The sequence below is a fragment of the Vipera berus genome (genome assembly GCF_964194415.1).
Source record: "Vipera berus genome assembly, chromosome: 5".
NCBI lineage: Eukaryota > Metazoa > Chordata > Lepidosauria > Squamata > Viperidae > Vipera > Vipera berus.
Genome location: NC_138207.1, coordinates 42,859,320 through 42,878,128, shown reverse-complemented (window position 1 = coordinate 42,878,128; position 18,809 = coordinate 42,859,320). Strand labels below are relative to the sequence as shown.

General features: G+C 35.4%; 1 protein-coding gene across 18 annotated transcripts in view; it reads right to left on the bottom strand.

Moving 5' to 3' along the window:
* KIF1A (kinesin family member 1A) overlaps window positions 1-18,809 on the bottom strand; it is a gene marked incomplete at its 5' end in the record, with an annotated part of 89,435 nt that overhangs the window by 39,090 nt on the left and 31,536 nt on the right. For 8 of the 18 annotated variants that reach the window (XM_081328154.1, XM_081328155.1, XM_081328156.1 and 5 more), the window contains 16 exons: window positions 162-299; window positions 1,528-1,706; window positions 2,110-2,258; window positions 3,685-3,778; window positions 5,765-5,837; window positions 6,105-6,285; window positions 6,764-6,847; window positions 7,446-7,552; window positions 8,642-8,721; window positions 9,419-9,494; window positions 10,090-10,169; window positions 11,414-11,547; window positions 16,203-16,345; window positions 17,172-17,250; window positions 17,626-17,701; window positions 18,768-18,785. In XM_081328154.1, the coding sequence (XP_081184280.1) occupies window positions 162-299; window positions 1,528-1,706; window positions 2,110-2,258; window positions 3,685-3,778; window positions 5,765-5,837; window positions 6,105-6,285; window positions 6,764-6,847; window positions 7,446-7,552; window positions 8,642-8,721; window positions 9,419-9,494; window positions 10,090-10,169; window positions 11,414-11,547; window positions 16,203-16,345; window positions 17,172-17,250; window positions 17,626-17,701; window positions 18,768-18,785 (1,691 nt within the window). Of the gene's footprint in view, window positions 1-161; window positions 300-1,527; window positions 1,707-2,109; window positions 2,259-3,684; window positions 3,779-5,764; window positions 5,838-6,104; window positions 6,286-6,763; window positions 6,848-7,445; window positions 7,553-8,641; window positions 8,722-9,418; window positions 9,495-10,089; window positions 10,170-11,413; window positions 11,626-14,949; window positions 14,977-16,202; window positions 16,346-17,171; window positions 17,251-17,625; window positions 17,702-18,767; window positions 18,786-18,809 lie in introns of all 18 variants that reach the window. The other 10 variants (XM_081328143.1, XM_081328157.1, XM_081328158.1 and 7 more) reach the window with 3 other exon arrangements.

Below are 18,809 nucleotides of genomic sequence, written 5' to 3'. Positions count from 1 at the left end.
TGATCTTAACATCCTGAACTGTGATCTAAAATGTAATACGACCATTAATCCTTAGTGGAAGGAGCGCTTGCGTTACATACCATTTGCTTTGCCTAGCTATGGATTTTTTTCCCCTTTGGTTTTGCTCTATATTTTTTGACAAAGAAAACCAAAACTCTCACCTGCCAACCAGCCTGAACCAAGGAAAGCGATCATAAAAGGGGTCTCCGCCTGTCACCACATTATCACAGTCTTCTATAACACTAGATGGCACTTCAGCTGCCCGATCATACATCTCCCGCATCAAGTCCAACCTCTGCCTAAAAAGGTGGAAAAAATAGATTTTCTATCAAAACAGTAGTTGAGAAAATATTGCCCAACCAGTTTACCTGTGCATACCACTATCTTACTTGACATACTAAGAATTTGGTATAGAAACCTGTTCTGCTTATTGAGATATATTAAATGCATGCTCTTGAGTCAAGTAAATAAAAAGATTTTCAAGAAATGGAAAGAAACTGGACAAAGAACCTATTTTGCAGAATTAGACCTATACCCATACATCAGCATACTCAGAATTAGTAGATATACATGGCTGTTCTGATGCTTACCGTATATTAAAAAAGCTTCCCTTGCATTGACAGAAGACTGAATTTACAAGAATGGCCATTTTTATCAGTTTGGAGCAAGACATTAGATTGCTGTCAGATTTGATGTATATATTACAGTTTTTATGTACTGTACGCAGAAATTTTAAAAAGCTCCAAAGTTCTGAGGATGTCTGAATTTATAATAAGACACTATATTCGCAGATTTGAAAACTGTAGCCATTGAAGTCATAGCTATTCACAGATATATAACTTTGGTATGCTTAAAAATAAAATGCCCATATCCAGGGAAATGAATTATAGCAGAGAAGGGAATTAACAGCAGGAAAGGAAACCATAATTATTTTGGCATGCATAGAAATCAGATTTCAGTCCATGTGATGAACCTATCAAGATAAGGAGACCTTGTGGCACAGTGGTTAGAATGCAATATTGCAGGCAAACTCTGCCCAAGTGTGGCATTCAATCCTGAGCCTTTCAACCTTCCGAGATCAGTAAAATGACCACCCAGTGAGCTGTAAAACACTACGGAGCAGTATATAAGTCTAAGTGCTATTGCTATTTCTATAAGTAAAAAGGAGCATGTGAAATCTCCACCACAGACCAAATAGTATTATGAATTAACATGGCCATCTTGCACCAAAGACTGGGTAATTCTGCAGACTTACATATTATGTAATATAATTCTGTTTACCACATTCAACCCTCTCAACCCAAATCACTGTCCACTGAAGTGGCTGTTTTAACAGGCAGTCACATGATTTAGCCTGGCAATTTAACTCATGTTCCTTTCACTTATAAACTCCTGTTGTATTTTAAAATAAGTTAATTCATTATGCTTCCAGGTAAGAATATCATGCAATTTTCCCCCCCTACATGATTAAAAATCACCTCCTTTAGCCAGTTAGTAGCCATCTTGGCTTTAAAAATTTACACCTACCTGAGTTTATCCAGAGTCCAATAATGGGTTGCTCCATTTTTCTGGTCCTGCACTTCTACTGCCACAATGGTCCTTGGAAAAGGACGTTTCTCCCGGTCTTTGGCAGCATCTGGAGGAAGCAGGTCTGGAGGCAGAGGTGAGTATAAGGTGTCTGTGAGGAGTACGAACTGAAACTGAACCTGGAAATGAAATATAAATGTTGCTGGCTAGTATTGTCACAAAGTCATAAAGGCAACCACATTTTTAAAAATTCTGTATTTTACAGAAAAACTGGGACTTAAATTTAGCAAAAGGGTTTTTTTTTTGGGGGGGGGCTTTCCCATTATTGAAGCCCTACCACCTGATGTTATTAGATGATGGGGTGGGAACAATCCATCCCTTGGACCAAATTTATTTTCCAAACTATTTTCTAACACCCACTTAGGATAAAGGAAGGAAGGAAGGAAGGAAGGAAGGAAGGAAGGAAGGAAGGAAGGAAGGAAGGAAGGAAGGAAGGAAGGAAGGAAGGAAGGAAGGAAGGAAGGAAGGAAGGAAGGAAGGAAGGAAGGAAGGAAGGAAATATTTATTTTCTAAAAACTTCACCTTTTTCTTCAGTTCCACACTGATCGCATTGGCCTCCTTCAAGAAAATGGCATTGCCCCACAGTTGGTCTCGAAGAGATGTAAACTGATACCATTTCCACTTCCTAAAGGCCCAGAGAGCCAACTCAAACTCTCGCTCTGTCCACTGAACTGATGAGATAAACAAAACAAAACGAAATAACTCTGTAAAGTCAACTATTTGTTTTCAAATATTGCCTGATCAAGTATGTCCATATTGCCTGACCTCTCTCACAAGATAATATGAAACACGTGTATAGGTCAATTCATAGGTCAATTTCACAAGGTGATACATGAAGGGAGCCTTTCTCTTGTAAAAGTATACAGAATCAGAAGAAAGTCTGTCACAAGACACCTCAGCACAAAATGAATAAAAACAGGATATGGCAACAATAGTTGGGTTCCATTTTTGGAGGTGTTCAGGTAGAGGCTGAAGACTTCTCTGTTACAAATTTCATTTTGGATTCCTGCACTGAATTGGATTTGAAAGCATAAATAGCCCCTTCTAAATCAAGATTTCTATGAATTATTCACTGCTTGGTCAGTTTTCTAATGTAGAGCACAGCTCTTTAAAAATGTTTAAAATATTACAATTAACATTTTTAAAAGCCATGTTTATTAATTTATAACATTATATACAAATTAATTAGGAACCTATCTAGGTATATTTATTAATAGTGTATAAAATACTATATGCTTTTTAAAAAACCTAACTTATTATAGAAAAGGGCAAAGAAGAGAAAAGAAAAAAAGAAAAGAAAAGAATAGAATTCTTAATTTAGCTTGGGGGGAAAAGAAAAAAGTAATAAATGAAAAATTTATGAAAAGACAGCCAAATTCCTTCTGTAATTTGAATAAAAAAATTGCTAAGACTGTAAAATGTAATTGTAAGAATGTAAATGATGATTCTTGAGCCCACAAAACCACATAAATAAAATTGTCCCATTTCAATACATGATTCAGTTTAACAAATAAATCCAGGGGTAACTTATCAATTTAGCAGAAGCTAGACTTTTCCTCTCTGTTGCTTCTCTGAAGAGTACCAAAGACTGCTTGTCCATTTACTGGGACATTTGCAGTTGAATACAATATTGTAGAGTCCTTGGTGCTCTCTGAGCTTGGTTATTTGGTTGCAGAGAATTCATCACACAACTAGGGTAACATCATCAGTGCTAGTCAATGTGGGGTTTGTTCACATATACACCTACAACAGTTTCTCTGCTGCTATTGGTGTGAGTGTGGTTTTTCTCCTTGATAGTTCCTGATTAGACTATTGCTTAATGTTTGATATATCCTCTTGTGTTAATCCCTGCTTATCTGGCTGTTGGCTGTTGGAATATATCCTGGTCTTTTTTGTTCCCTTCTTAGCTTTTTGTGGTCAACACTGATGATGTTACCTAGTTGGGTAATGAAAAGTCTGCAAGGAAACAACCCAGCTCAGAGAATACCAAAGACTCCACAGTTCAATCCTGAGCTACATATATTCTCTTTTATTGAATACAATATTGTTTTATAAGAAGCTACCTCTAGCAGTTTTTTTTATTTCCTAGAAGCTCACCTTCGTCCTCAGGTTCCTCCTCTTCCTCATTGGCCTCAGTGTAGTATCTTGAGTCCATTTGCTTCTGTAAAGCCTCTAATTTACTCTCATAATCCTAAAATGACAAGAGGAAAAAAGCCAAGAATTTATTGTGTTCTGACACTTCCAGTGAGATAAGGCATCCCTGAAGAAGCAGGGATGATATTACAGGGGAAATCAGTGGCCAGAAGATAAAGCCTGGCCAGCAAAATCTCTTTGGAGAAAGGAGAGATCATGAGATCACCCACATGTATTTTGAACACCAGCTCATCCCAAGTAAATTACAGGAACTGAGATTTTTGCAATCAGAGAGATGAACAGCTGGGAACTGAGGGATTCCAACTAAACTCATAGTTGTAATGTAGCCTATATCAGCATAAAGCTCAGCTAAGTCTCATTTCTTAATCATTTTGGAATTACTTTTTACTGCTTTTCAAATATTAAGAATCTTTGGAATGGCAGTTTTTATGGCATTTACTGGGTGAGGTTCCTTTGATCCTTAAAGAAAATAGTTTAAAGTACAGGTTTAAGGACTTAGAAAAATCATTTTTGAGTGAATAAATGGCAAAATGGTGATTAAAGTGTTGTTTTTAGAAAGCTATAAATGGACTAAGATTCCAGATAGCTTTGAAATTAATTATAAGAATCCTTCCTGTTGGAAATAGCTGTTTTGAAGTCTGAAAAAAACCAAGATGAGACTTTGAAAGTTGGACACTAGAAGTAATCAGGAGGAAGTAAAGCTTACAATTAAAGAAGTACACTCAACTTGTTAATACAGAACAGAACAAAATAATATTGGATGCACTGAAAGATAATTGTGAACAATTAACTCAGAACTTAATTTTAATAATGACTCATTATATACAGACTGTGTGTAAATTAAATTATGAAAGAGGAATAAGTTTTACGAACTAGACATAAATTGATTTCAACATGAATTTAAATATGGAACACTACAAGAATAATCTGGAAAAAGATGATATAGTGGATATACAAATGAAACTACATGATGTCTTAATAATTAAAAGGGACACACAAATAACAAGCCAGAAGAGTGATTTGAATGACTTTTCTAAATTAAATTTACAAAAGAAGCCTGTTAAAGAATTTTATGAGAAGAAACAAAAAAAAGAAAACGAAATCAAGTTCTATGACATTATTTGAAAGGATTAAACATCAAGATTGTTAAAAGTAAATGAAAATTATATAAAAGCGGTTTATTTGATCAATGTTAAAATAGATATTGTATGTTGCTACTTCTAATAATCCTTAATGGACTTCTGTTGACTAGAACCGAATGACAAGATTTAAAATTTTGTGTATAGATAAGGATGATATATGGGGAAAAATAGTGATGTTACTAAAATTGTTCATATGTATGCTATTATTTATACTAAGGAAGAAGTTACTTCTTTATATGTTTTTTCTTTTTCTTTACTATATTCTTATTTTTTATTTTTCTATTTTTCTTTCTATTCTTTTTTCTTTTCTGCACTTTCTATTTTTTATTATTTTATTTCTTTTAGTTTGCATTAGTTTTTATCTTTCTAATGTAGCATTTAATAAAATTATTGCAAAAAAAGAAAGAAAAGAATTTACTGTGTTCTCTTCATTTACTGTAGTTTGAATGCCTGTAAAACTGAGAAATGAAGCTATTCCAAATAATAAATTCTTTAATAATTGGCTTTTCAATTTAATGAATTATAGAACTCAATGTTAAACAGCTTTGTGAGAGCCTGGTGACTTTGTTGTTTGATAAACATGACTGGTGAAACTAAGTTTATCAGAAATATCATGACAAGTCATATGACATATTCTAGACATTATTCCTTTTGCAAATAACTAGGAAAGACTAGACAAATCGGTCTACTTTTAGTCCATCCTAGACTCATTTATTTCATCATAATTTATTAAATTTCTGCAAAATTTCTGAAAAAATGCACAAACATTTGCATGTACATACCATTATGCACATGATTTTGAACTGTATTTTGAACACAATTGTTACGATAAGACATACATCCTAAATTTCAGGAAACTGCATAATCAAATGAATCCTTACAAGTCTTTGTTGTTCCAGAAGGTAATTAGCCTCTTCTCTTTCCTTTCGGTATTGATCTTCCAATTCCTGAAGCCTAGAAATAGGAATGAAAAATTGACAGTACAGGACCAACAATCAGAGACAATGTCCATAGCCTTTCATTTTTGCCACTCATATATAAGCACCAAAAAAAATGGGTTCCCTGATATGCAGAGCCTATCTGGACGTCTCAGACAGAGATCTTTCCCATTCCCTTCAGCCCTGTTCCTTGGATGTCTATTGTAAAGTGTTTGACCTACCATTTAGCCAGAACCTTTTAATTCTTGTTCATGAGTTGTTTCATACTTTTATTCTTACTCACCTCTGTTCCATTTCCTGCTTCATATCAATGCCTTGTTTCTCTAGCAATTCCCTCTGGGCAAAAGCCCAATCCACTGGTTCAGCAGGAGTCTCTGCACAAGGTGTTCGTTCCCTCTCTTGCCGTGCCTGTTCCGGATGGTTAAATCGAAATACATGGCTTTTCCCCATGATGATGCGATTTCCTATAGAAAGGAGGAGGGGACATATTTAACAGGGGTGTACATGGGTTGTATTTTAAAATCTATCAAATCCAATACTAAGATCACACAATAACTCTGTTGCAGACCTCTGTCTCACATCTATCATGCATATAAGATGCAAGTTATGCAACTTGACTGCAAATCATGGTCAAACACCAGTTTATTTAGGATAACACAGTTTTTCCTTCAAAAATAATTCTTATGAATCTGTCATGGTCTGGCAAGCAATCAATCTGTTGAAAGGCATCTGTTGAAGTACTTGGTCTTTATCAGTGCTTTTTTTGTAAAAGAAAAAGGTGCCGGAACTCACACATGTCATACAACCTGCCTTGCCTACCCTACAAGGTTACATCCAAAAACGGTGCCGGAATTCCGTTCTGAGCGTTCTATGAGAAAAAAAGCCCTGGTCTTTATACTAAGTATCTACTGCTTAATGTGTTCTCTTAGAAAGTGAAACTACCTGATCTTAAGATGCTGGGTTCTGTTACTTTCTTTCCATTGACGTAAGTATCTGCACCCTCACAAGGTTCCAGGGTCACAACAGCTGTAAAAAAATACAAATGGAATTTAGAAAGTCAAAACTATTGAAGATGTTTTATGAAATATGTACATAATTATCCTCCAATGTGTGGTTAATAGCTATCTCCAACTCTAAAAAATATGAGGAAGTGAAGGATAATCATAGTAACTTAACCATGTTGTTTATGGGCCACATAGATCAGCTTCAAAATCTGGAAGTTGATACTCCTCACAATTATCACACACAGATACCTTTCAGTCTCAAAAAGTTAGAATTAATGTGTACCAAGTGAAGCTGATAATTACTTACAGATTGAGTATTACTAAATATCTGTAGTACACACCTCCCTAGGCTGTGCATAAAGCTGCTTCTTAATTTTTGAAAATTGGTTTCTTCCCTTAGTATATTTCCAAATATTTTATTCAAAATCATGTGTTATTCATTCTTTGGTTGATTTTACACACTCTGCTAAAATATTTAGATTACCATGACACATAAGCCCGATAAATTATGGTTATAACAACACTAAGTGTCTATATGGTGATCATGGCTTGCTCATGCACACCCCACTAGGAATAGGAAAGAACATCTGTAAATGTTGAGTTTTTCCATATAAGGATACCTTCACTGCCAGATTTAGTGTCACTTCGGAATATGCAATGCTCTTCTTTGATGAAGTGGCCACTAAGTACAATGTCCTGTCTCCTCTCACCATCTTCTCGACCAACCCTATTGAAGATAAATCTCAATTATTCAGGGACCAGTGATCCAAAACTGTAAGGCATTATCAATAGTTCATTCATTCCAAAGGGTCTGTTATGTACTCCTAAAAAGCAAGTAGAAAAGTTCAGGGAACATAAACAATTGTATAATATACTAGTTCTTATTTTACTGCATTACTAGATCAGTTTGCTTGTAGCCAAATTAAAAGCAATGATTATGACATGGGAAGTCCTGAATAACTGAACTGAATATCTCTTGGTGGTTATCTTCCTCTATAAGAATTTCCATGTCTAATAAGAATATGAAATTAGTGGTTGAAATTGTCGAAGATTTTACTTCTGCATTATATTACTATGTCAAGACCAGTTCTCTGGTTATGCCTACAGATATGTTGTTTCTCAGTCTCTCCAATCTCCTATCAGTCTCCTAAATTTTTACATTAGGCACCATCATAGAGCATACAGAAACTCTACAATCAGTCATGGTAATCATCAGAAGTACTTGCAACTTTATGTGGCTTTTGCATCATATTTTATTTCATGTAACAGATTAACTACAGACTGGCTATTTCGGTTAAAAATACAGCTGCTTGCTCTCTTTTCATTGCCATTAGATAATCAATTGTTGCATACAGTTTCTTGTCTGCAATAATATTTCAACCTAGCCAAGCCATGTCTGTGAATCTTCTGCCAAATCAAGCTGAGGAGTTGATCTGTACCATGAAGTATCAGGAGATCTGTGATTAGCTGCCAGTTAGTTCAGGAAATCTGATAGTAAACTTGCTTTTTACCATAAAATTATCCAAAGATAGAAAACAGTAACTTAAAGCTTCTAAAGCCAATAAATATTCAAATCAAATAAATACCAAACTTAATCTAGGATATTCACTTGTTAACAATCCTAGAGACACCGCTAAGTGATACAAAGCATCACGAGCTGTAGCTTCTTCAAAGATTTTCAGGTAATTTTCAAAAAGCTAAGCCCAGTCTACAAAGTTCAGCAGAAAGGATAAAAAAGCAAAATGGTTATACAAAAAAATCTCACTGACTATCCTATCAAACTGCTCTGGCATAGTTTCTGTTGCTTCTATGTTACCTGGTGATTCCATCTTTAATGTAATACAGAAGGCACTCAGACATCAGTGGGTCCTCATTTAGGTTGACCAGATGTGGTGTCTACAAAAACAATAGAGAAGAGCAAACTTAGCCCTGCATCTCTGGCTAAGGACAGATGTAACCATATTTTTCTACCACATCCATTTCATTGGGAACAACATGGGTCATAGCACTAATCCTCTGGGTGTTATGAAAATAAGCCATCCCCTAACTTGTCACGTCAAGCTACATACTTTATGGAAGACAAAATATGCAACTGGTACTGAAAAAATAATCTAGAGAAACTAATATGACAAATTCCAATCCGGATCAAACACACCAAGCATTCAACCTCCTTCTTCCCACAGTCACAATTGTTTTCCTGTTTTTTCTTCCTTCTAAAGATCCATATAAAGATCTCAAGAAGCATATGTTTAGGATTAGATTTAACTCTGCCCCTCAGCATGATCCCCTATGAATAGGATTTCACACAGTAACCCTTTTTTTAAAAAAGGAAGGAAATTATGTCACAGAGCTTGCCCCTCTCAACTGCTTAGTGCAGTTGACAGCAAAAAGGATAATCAAAATTTTGATTGGCTCAAGGGCTGCACAAGTTTTGGCTGGCATGCTAAGTGTTACATTCCAAAAATGGGTGCAGCTACTTTATTTTTTCTTATTTGAATATTTTATTATATTTGTGATGAGTATCAGAGTTAAGCAGTTGGCAAATTTCAAAGTGCTTATGATCAATATCTAAAAACAATAAAAAGTATCCAACCTTTTTAGGAGAAAATACTCCCAAGGTACCGCCATCTTCTCTCATAGCCACTCCCATTTCTGCCAGTAAAGCTTCTCTAAAAAAGAAAAAAAGATGAATTTTTGAAAAGTTTGCTAAAACTAGATAACATAGTAAGAGATAATTTAGAAATAAGAGCCAGCAAAATCAAGTAAGGCATTTTCTGAATTTTTGATATGCCAAGCCTGAAAAAGGTTTGCCATCATTGGTATCATTAGACTTCAACAATTCTCTCCAATGATTGACATGCTTTTAATTCATATAAGAAAACTAGTGTTTAAAGGAATCTCATCTTATAATTTCCCACACTTACTACTCACCACAGCTAACTTACAGATCGAAACATCATTCATGTGATGAGTGTTCTAATTAGAATTTTAACAAGAAATCATTATGATATTGTGCCATCACATGGGATATTTCCTTGCCACAGTTATAAAGAGTGATGTGGATACCCTTCCTGAAATGATGTTGAACTGGAGAGTATTCCATTCCGCCCCACAAAAACTCTTTTGTTTTATAAAATAAATGCTTCATGTAACTCTTTCAGCCTGCAACTCTAACGGTAACAAAAGAAAAAGATATGATGATGAGATAAAATGGCATTGTGGCATTAACAATGTTCTAGACTAAAATAGCTGCCTTATTCCTACCTTTCCATACGAATTGCTTCTGTTCTACGCAGTTTTTCTTCCCATGTTTCATTCAGCTCTGCAATTATCTTCTCCGTTTCCTACAGAATTCAAGTTAAATATGAGTGTTTCATGACTGTCATCTGACTGGATCAAAAATATTTTGCCTAAAATACATTAGGCAGATATCATGCTGTTATTCTACAAAGGCTTTGGCAATCTGATATTCTCCAGATGTCTTAGAACAGAGTTCTGTCAGGATGAGAATTCTAATTCCTCTACATCTTAATATCAGTAGGCTGTTGATATAACAATTGGAACAATATTATTATGGTGTTGCATTTCTATTGTATACAAATTCTAAATGAAGCCATGCATTTAGAAGGTCAAATCAGTTAAATAAACTAAGGCTATTTAAATCGTATGTATGTATTTAATTTATGAGCTACATATCTTCAAACCAACTCTGGGTGGCTCACAATATATAATCATAAAAACACAGCACAAAATAAAACAAGATGGGGGATCTAGGCATCAGCCCCAAATAATACACAAATATATTGAACAAAGGACTCCATCACTCATAACCTAGAACCTGGGAGTACAATCAGGTCTTCAACACTTTACAGCATGTCAATACATAAACAACTGGCAACAAGACTGTTTTGATGTAAATCCTGTCAATAAAGTTAGATTTAGGAGGTTATGATTGGGTAAATATTATTTTAATTGTGATTGTAAATATGTTATATTTATATGTACATTAATTTTTAATGCTTTTGTGTAACGCTGCTGCTTAATTTTTATGTAACTATATTTTTTATTGTGATTGGACTATATAGAGGGCATTATAAATAATTTTTTGTTTGCTTACTTTATTTTCCCTTATAATCTCACAAAAGAATATATTGGAATAAAATAATTATTTATCGGATTCTTGCTAAAAATGGGAAAAAATCTGAAATCCCATTTATATCCCGCCCTTCTCCGAAGACTCAGGGCGGCTTACAATCTAAAGCTCAAATCAATGTGCTTAAATGCTTATTTCTGGATTTAATGATTGAAAAAACATTGAATGAGTAGCTAATAGGATTATTATAATGTTAAGAAGGACAAAGGGACAATGAGTTTGTAATTGCTATAAAGAAGAATGGAAGTTGTTTCTTTTTTCCTCCTTTCTTTAACTGTACTTTTTAATTTTAAAAAGAATAAAGTAATTCAAATTATTATAATTGGAATAAATTTCATGGTGCAACCTAATAATACTTGTTTCTGGTCTTCTTTCTACCACATTCCCTCCATATTATTACAGGTCAAACATGGTCTTCTTCATAATGACTCTTACCTTGAGTCTTTCAATGGCTTCTTCACTACCCGGAGCAAACATGATGCGCTCATGTAGACTATTGACTGAGGCAGCTCGACTGGATAAAGCAGAGAGTGAGGAGGATGGGCTCATTCCTACCAAGGCATTGGTCACTGTGGAGAGATTGTCATTCCGTTGACTCATATCTGCCACTCTACGATTATCATTATTGTTCTCAAAGTCGGACATGTCTATGGGATTCAAGGAGGGAAAAGAAAAAGGAAAGAAACAAGACAAGAAGAAGGAAGGAGAGGATAGAAAAAAGAATTGCAGTTGGGAAATAGCAACATGATGCAATGAGGAGAAAGATAGAAATTCAACACAGAGATATGCAGACAGTAATGTAGCTGGAAGGGACAGGGCTGGAACTTCACATTAGCTAGAGCGTTCACACTACGCCCTGTGCAACCTCACTTAAAACTAGTACCACAAACGTTGCTGATTCCTGTGCTTTGGGGAAAATAGGCACAATTTATTTATTTATTTTTAAAAAAGAAACCCTCAGCTATCATTCCAGAGCCATCTTGCTAATAATATGCTAGGCAGGAAGACATCAGTGACCACGTCCACTAAGGACATGCATGAGGTATCAAGATTCCATACCACCTGAATTATTTATTTGTAATCATTCATTCCAGTGCCATTTGAAAAGTGGAAAATATTGTTTACATTTTTGAAGCATTGAGTTGAAAGGTGAAACTTAAAAATAAGGGGGGAAAAGAGGAAAAATGGGCCAATGGGAGTTCAGAAGATGATAATGACATTTCCGCTCAGAGTAGCAGTTAAGACATCAGGCTAGAAACTGGGAGACTCTGAGCTCTAGGCCCACCTTACTCACAAAGCTAGCTGGATAATTTTGAACTAGTCACTTTCTCTCAGCCCTAGGAAAGAGGTGATGGCAAATCATTTCTGGTGGTTAAAAACCTTGCCAAGAAAACTGCAGGGGCTTGTACAGGGAGTTTCTGAGAATTGGATACAATTGAACAGAAGGAAAAAAAACCACCTCATTTTCATGGCTATATTTGTTGTCCATTTGCATAAAGATGCTAAGAAAGGGTCTTGAACTGGACTAATTCAGAAATTTCTTGTAAATAAAGATGCTGAAGTAAGCAGAATTGCCATCTAATACAGGGATATTAATAAGAATATGTTATGTTTGTCACACAAGTTGCATGCTCTTACAGGAGCAAAATAGAGTTTCTCCTCTAACTCATCTCTAGAATGTTCTTCCTTCTGCAGGTTTAACTGAGAATAACAATATAATTTCAGCATCCAATTAACATTTAGTCATTTAAAACATTTTTATATCACTACTCATTAAAGACAATCTTTACAAATAGAAATGAAAACAAAAATAACTACGACTACAGTATTTTGGTCAACATTCTCAGACAAAAAAGAAAAATAATAAATTGCCTAATAGGATATTCCTTTTTTGAATGGTTCCAAAAATGTTTTTATTGTGCAGTTGTTTATTTCAAACATTAAATTTGATAAAGGTTCCAAACAATGTTGTTTTCTTTAATCTTGTTTTTTTTAAATATCTTTACATCTCTTCAGGATTTTAAAACCAATGCACAATATTCTGTTGACTGGTAATACAGTGAATTGCTTATTTAAGAGGATCCTCTAATATGTGCAAATCAGATTAAAATGCATGAAATCTTCAAAAACTGTAAGATGATGCCCCAAATTATGATACTTTTGATGTTCTGTTTCCTTATTTACACTTCTTAAACTGGAAGGATGACGAAAATAGTGATATGCACTTTTCTTATAGTATCAGAATGGGCATCACATATTTGAGATATATGATGAAAAAGTTTTACAAGACAGAAATCTCATTTTATCAGTAAAAGGTAGTTTCCCTCAGATAATGCAGCTCCTAGTGGCATGGGTAATGTAAGTGCTGTTATTTTTTTCTCTAGAAATTGTTTTGACTTCCAGTCTACCCAAAGCCTATAATTCCCAGGTAGTCCTGCATCCAAATCCTCACTAAACCCTGATAGCTTTCAAATCAGCTAAGGTTAAGTAGGTGCTGCTGCCACCTGTTAAGTGTGAGTGTGTGTGTGTGTGTGTGTATGTGCATGGGAATGAATGAGTGCATATATGTGTGAGTGTATGTAGATAGACATATGATATAGATGAGAGAGAGATGAGAGAGAGATGATACATGATAGAAGATAGATTAGAGATAGATAGATAGATAGATAGATAGATAGATAGATAGATAGATAGATAGATAGATAGATAGATGATAGACTCAGACTTTTCAGACAACCCTTTTTGTTCATCTAACCCATCTTGATGCACAGAGGGGCAAGACTGAAGAATAAAATAGATATCAATTTATTGGGAATGGATATAGGAAAACTTTAGATTTCTGACCAGGACTAATGGGTTAAAATAACAGATGCCCAGACAAGTGATAAGCATCTGCAAAGTATAAAATTTCAATTTCATACATCATATATCTAATTTATATTTGATGTTATATTTGTTATCTTCAGCTATATTCAGCAGATTAAAGTGGGAAGGGGCAGATCCTATGTGGTTCCGCGGGGAAGATAGGCCTGGATGTGGGCAACTGGAAAGTTCTGTTTGCCGATTTGATCAGAGCGTAGGCTGAACTGCTCAAAATAGACGCAGAGGCTCCAGGCCTTCTAACATGCCAGCAAAAGCCAGATTGCTTTATCAAATGCAGTCAGCAACTGAACTACTCCCACAGCATTCCTACTAGGTACAACTGCTAGTAGAAGGGCCAAACAGGATCACTGGTAATACTTAAGCCAATAATGGCTAAAGCAGATATTTCAGTGCTTTGGGGCTGGGTGTTTCCTTTCCCCTAGCAGAACAAATTCATTTGATCCAGCTCCAGCAGAAGCAGCAGCAGAATAGCAGTAGCACAAGCAGGACACATAGATACAGCACAGAGAAAGGAATCTCAAGAGCAAACTCAAATGGAAACATTTCTGGAATCAAGGAGATGGAGCAGAGTTTATAGATCGCCAGATAATGAAAAACAACCCGGCTAAAGTGGAAAGCTGCAGTGCCTCTATTCAAACACAACAGGGCCTGGAATATATTTGGATGTTAAATTGATTTTTTCTATGTATACAACAGGTCCAGAAAAAAAATCTCTCTAAAGCATGTTCCAGAAGGTCATGTGGGTGTCCTTGGACATTTTGAAGGAGAGAAATGACATTTTTGTGGAAGTATTTAGCATTCTAATACCAAACCCTAAAACTAAACAAATCAGTAACTTGCCACAGCTCTGTACAGCAGTTCCATGAATTGTTTGTATTTAGTACTATGGTTGGATTCATGTAAAAGCCCACCTCTGCCCTTTGGAGAAGGTATATATAAACCATTTCAACACCTGCCCTAAAAAGAAAAGGTTTTCTCAATATTTGCTATTGAATTCATTTCTCATGCTGTACTTCTGTTCCTTTGCTTTGACTGAGTTTATCAAAAGCATTGCAGCACACAAAATACCAGCCATGGGAAATACACACATTTAGGTCCTCCTGGAACAGGATTAGCTAAGAGAGATAGGAGAAGGGAGTGGGAAGACAAAGAAAATAAGAGTAGGTTTATCTTGTAGGAATAAAGAAACAGCACCTGAGGGCCTTTCTGCAAATCCAGAAACCTTGAGGCTTACTCCTAGGGTTTTACAACTAGCTCACTCTTTTTATGTAGTACAGTCTCCTTTCCCCGATTTTATTTTACATGAAGAGATGTGTGATCCCATATTGTAAAGAGTTACCACATAAAGTGCAAGGAAACGAATGTGGATAATTGGTAAAAGAGGTAATAAGTTCATGAGAAGGGGAGGAAACAACTACACTCATTTCCAGTGATAACATGGCTATTATCCCATAAAGAGTCATGCCATTCATTTAGCTAATTTTCATGCCAGTTGATTTAGTTGGGATGAACACATCTTCTTAGCCATAAAAAGGATGTGCTTAAGAGTCATATGCAAAAATAAATCAATCCCACAACAAAATTTGGATCTCTTGGTATAACAAAGCAACAAGGTGTTCAAGATGCTTATTGCCCCAGTAAGGAATTGACTGGAAAGGCCATGAGATGCATATCCTTCATTATCAAACAATTCCTTCCTTATTCACAGCTAAGGAAGTGCACAGTGCTGTAGACCAGACATGTCAAACTGCCGGCCTACAGACCGGATGTGTCACGCCAAAACAGCACCCACCCCATCGCCAGCAATGGGGAAAAAGTCCCGATACATTGCGCGATATCATGTGACATCGCGAGTTACACATGCCTGTTGTAGACTGTAAGGGAGAAACAATTTTCTGATTAGGATGTTGGAGGATTTAAATATTTCCTATCATTGATTACTAAATATTTTAAATAATGTTATATTACTATGGATGGATAATCATAATTGCTCAGAAGTAGAGATGTAGAGGGATAATGAAGATTATGATTAAAAGTCTGTGGTTATACACCACTGAACACTTGGTAAAACTTTCAAAATATCTTAGAATAACAAACTACTAGAATTCTTATTCAGCATGTCCTTTAGAATTGGGGTATATTAGCTTTATGAACCTTAACACAGTCACTATAACATGTGAAATTGTTATTGTCACTTCATGGTGAGCTAGTTGGCTTTGAGACTATGAACTGAAAGCAGGAACCATGTTGAGGTTGGATCTGCAACTTGAAGAAATAAACCAAGAAAGACAAGATGTTGACACACAGGTCAGCCTTAGCCCAAACCAAATACTCAACATACTATCTATGATATCTCCCAGGCCTTGGGCATACAACAGGTCTCTCAGGCGAGCCACTTCATCTTTAAGTTCTCTGATCAGCTTGTTGTTGGGATCCTCATTAATGACAGCATTGCATCTGATTTGCTTAGCACGATCTGCATATCTGTGGGAAAAATATACATTCTAAACAAAGTAAGGTCTGCTGAAAATGCCATATAGAATGTGAAATACATAAGAGAATGTTAAGATTATCTCTTTTACCCAGGGATAGAAAACTAAGGTATTTCTCCTGAAATGCAGGAAATATTCTCAATCAATCAAGTAAACAAGTCACATCCTATACATATCAGTCAAAACTGGCCCATGGTTAAACGGTATTTCTTTCTCTCACCCATCTCTTCCATTCCCCAGTTAAAATCTGGATCAGAGAACACTGAGGACTTTAACACTAGCCTTTCAAGCTGCCAATATTTGTGTTTCTAAGCGTGAAAATAAAAAAAACCCTCTTTTATAGAGAGACTATCCAGGCACTGGTTAGGAAAGCATACTTAGTCTCCCTTTTTCCTCAGTCTTTCAACTCGATCAGAACCTCAATCCAATTTGAGAAAGAAATTGTCCCCATGACACAACTTTTATCCCCTATGCACTGCCAAGCAATAGATAATAAAGCTGTTCTGGACCCTATTTATAGAATATACATTTTTGACATGCATAGGGGATAACATATATATGAAAGCACATTTTTCCTCCAAGAAAATTTCAAGAAAAAACAAGGATAATGCAATGAATTCAATTTTGTTTCACAAAGCTTAGTCTAGTTCAGGGGTAGGCAACCTCGGCTCCTTTATGACTCATGGACTTCAACTCCCAGCTATGCTGACTCAGGAATTCTGGGAGTTGAAGTCCATGAGTCATAAAAGAGCCGAAGTTGCCTACCCCTGGTCTAGTTCATAATTAAAAGAATAAGAAATCTTTTATAAAGCTTCTACCTTAAGGTGCTGAGAGTCTCATCGTAATTAATATCAGCAGGGCTGAGAGCAGCAACCATAGCAGTCCGGGAGTTACCACCTGCCCAGAAAACACACAACACAATGACTGATAAAATCTAAAATTAAATATCCACTTTCTGAGCTGTGTTCATCTTCTTTTTCTTCCTATGCATTGACTGTTCATTTATCCAGATCTCTCAAATTGAGAAGACTGAACATTCATCCCATATTTATGTGCAGGATATTGGCAAGTACTTTAAGGAATTGAAAATGTTACTATTAGAATTCAGACAACCCAACTACCTTCATCACTGGTAAAAACAGGAGCTGAATAAAGAAAACCATAAAAGAAGGTTTCAAAACTCAAAAGCAGAAGACTTGGGAGATGCATTATTTAGACTTTGGCTGAGAAATAAGATAGAATTGTAGGTGATACGTTGAGAAAAAAACATACCTAGATTTTCTCGGAGCAGCCAAGTAAGTACTGAATCTCGATATGGAACAAAATCTGTCTTTTTTTTCTTCTTATTCTACAAGAAAGAGAGAATGCAACAATGAACTGATACTTCTAATGTCTGAATGAATCACAATTCTTTAACCCTAATACAAAGGAAGAAAAAGCAATCGACCTTTTAAAAATAGAATTAATTTCCTTCTCTAAACCCAACTATGTACATAACCCAAAAAACTTCCTTTTGTAATTTTCTAGAGAAAGAATATACATTCTAAGTCCCTATCATCTCATAACAATCATGAAAATACTTGAGATTTTCAGAGCTCAGGAAGCCTTGCATTCTATTTAGTATTATTCTCATAGGAACAAAACTAGTACAACTTACATAAGCTAGTTCATACTGAGTCTATGGTTATACACTGCTCTTCAAATATCAAATCTGACCCTTCAAAATAAATTTAGCCAGGCTAGAATTGTTATCACATAGCTACCAGTCATCACAAAAATGAATGAATTTTCTGTTTGGTAAAACCTGCACATTTTCCCCATGATCTACTCCCAAAAGTCACATGAGAAACCAAAATAAACTCCTCAGAAATTTTCTTGTAATTATTTCTAACTGTGCATTAATAATAATCAATAATTTACCAGTAATACTGTTCTTTCTTGCCTTCATTGATAAATCCAGCTAGATCTCAAGCTGTCTAGTGTCTAAGCAAGTGTTTCTATTTCTTCTTCCATAATCAGAGGTTTGTTAATCTTCTCCAACTTTTATTAAACCCTTCAAATTGAGCTTTGGTTAGATTTTCTTCCTCAACATGTGTCTGCTTATAATCCCGCTATTCTATAATTTCAAGATTTTAATCTAAAAAATATCTGGAGGGCACCAGCCTGGGGAAGGTCATTTTGAGTGAGGGTACATCTAATGGTCAGATCATCATGCAGTAAAATTTAAAATACAAAATGACAGAATTGGGAAGCTATCTGCAAGGCGATGTGATTTTATAAGGGTCTTCTCTGTTGCAACATATAAACTTTTTAAAAAATCTTAACACCTCAAGAGAAATGTTTGGACATGGATAATTTCCAGATAAAACAGCTTCACTCAGGCCTATCATTACTTGCCCAACATACATATTTACCTTATTTGGTCCTGAATCCTGAAAATAAAGCAAATACCAATT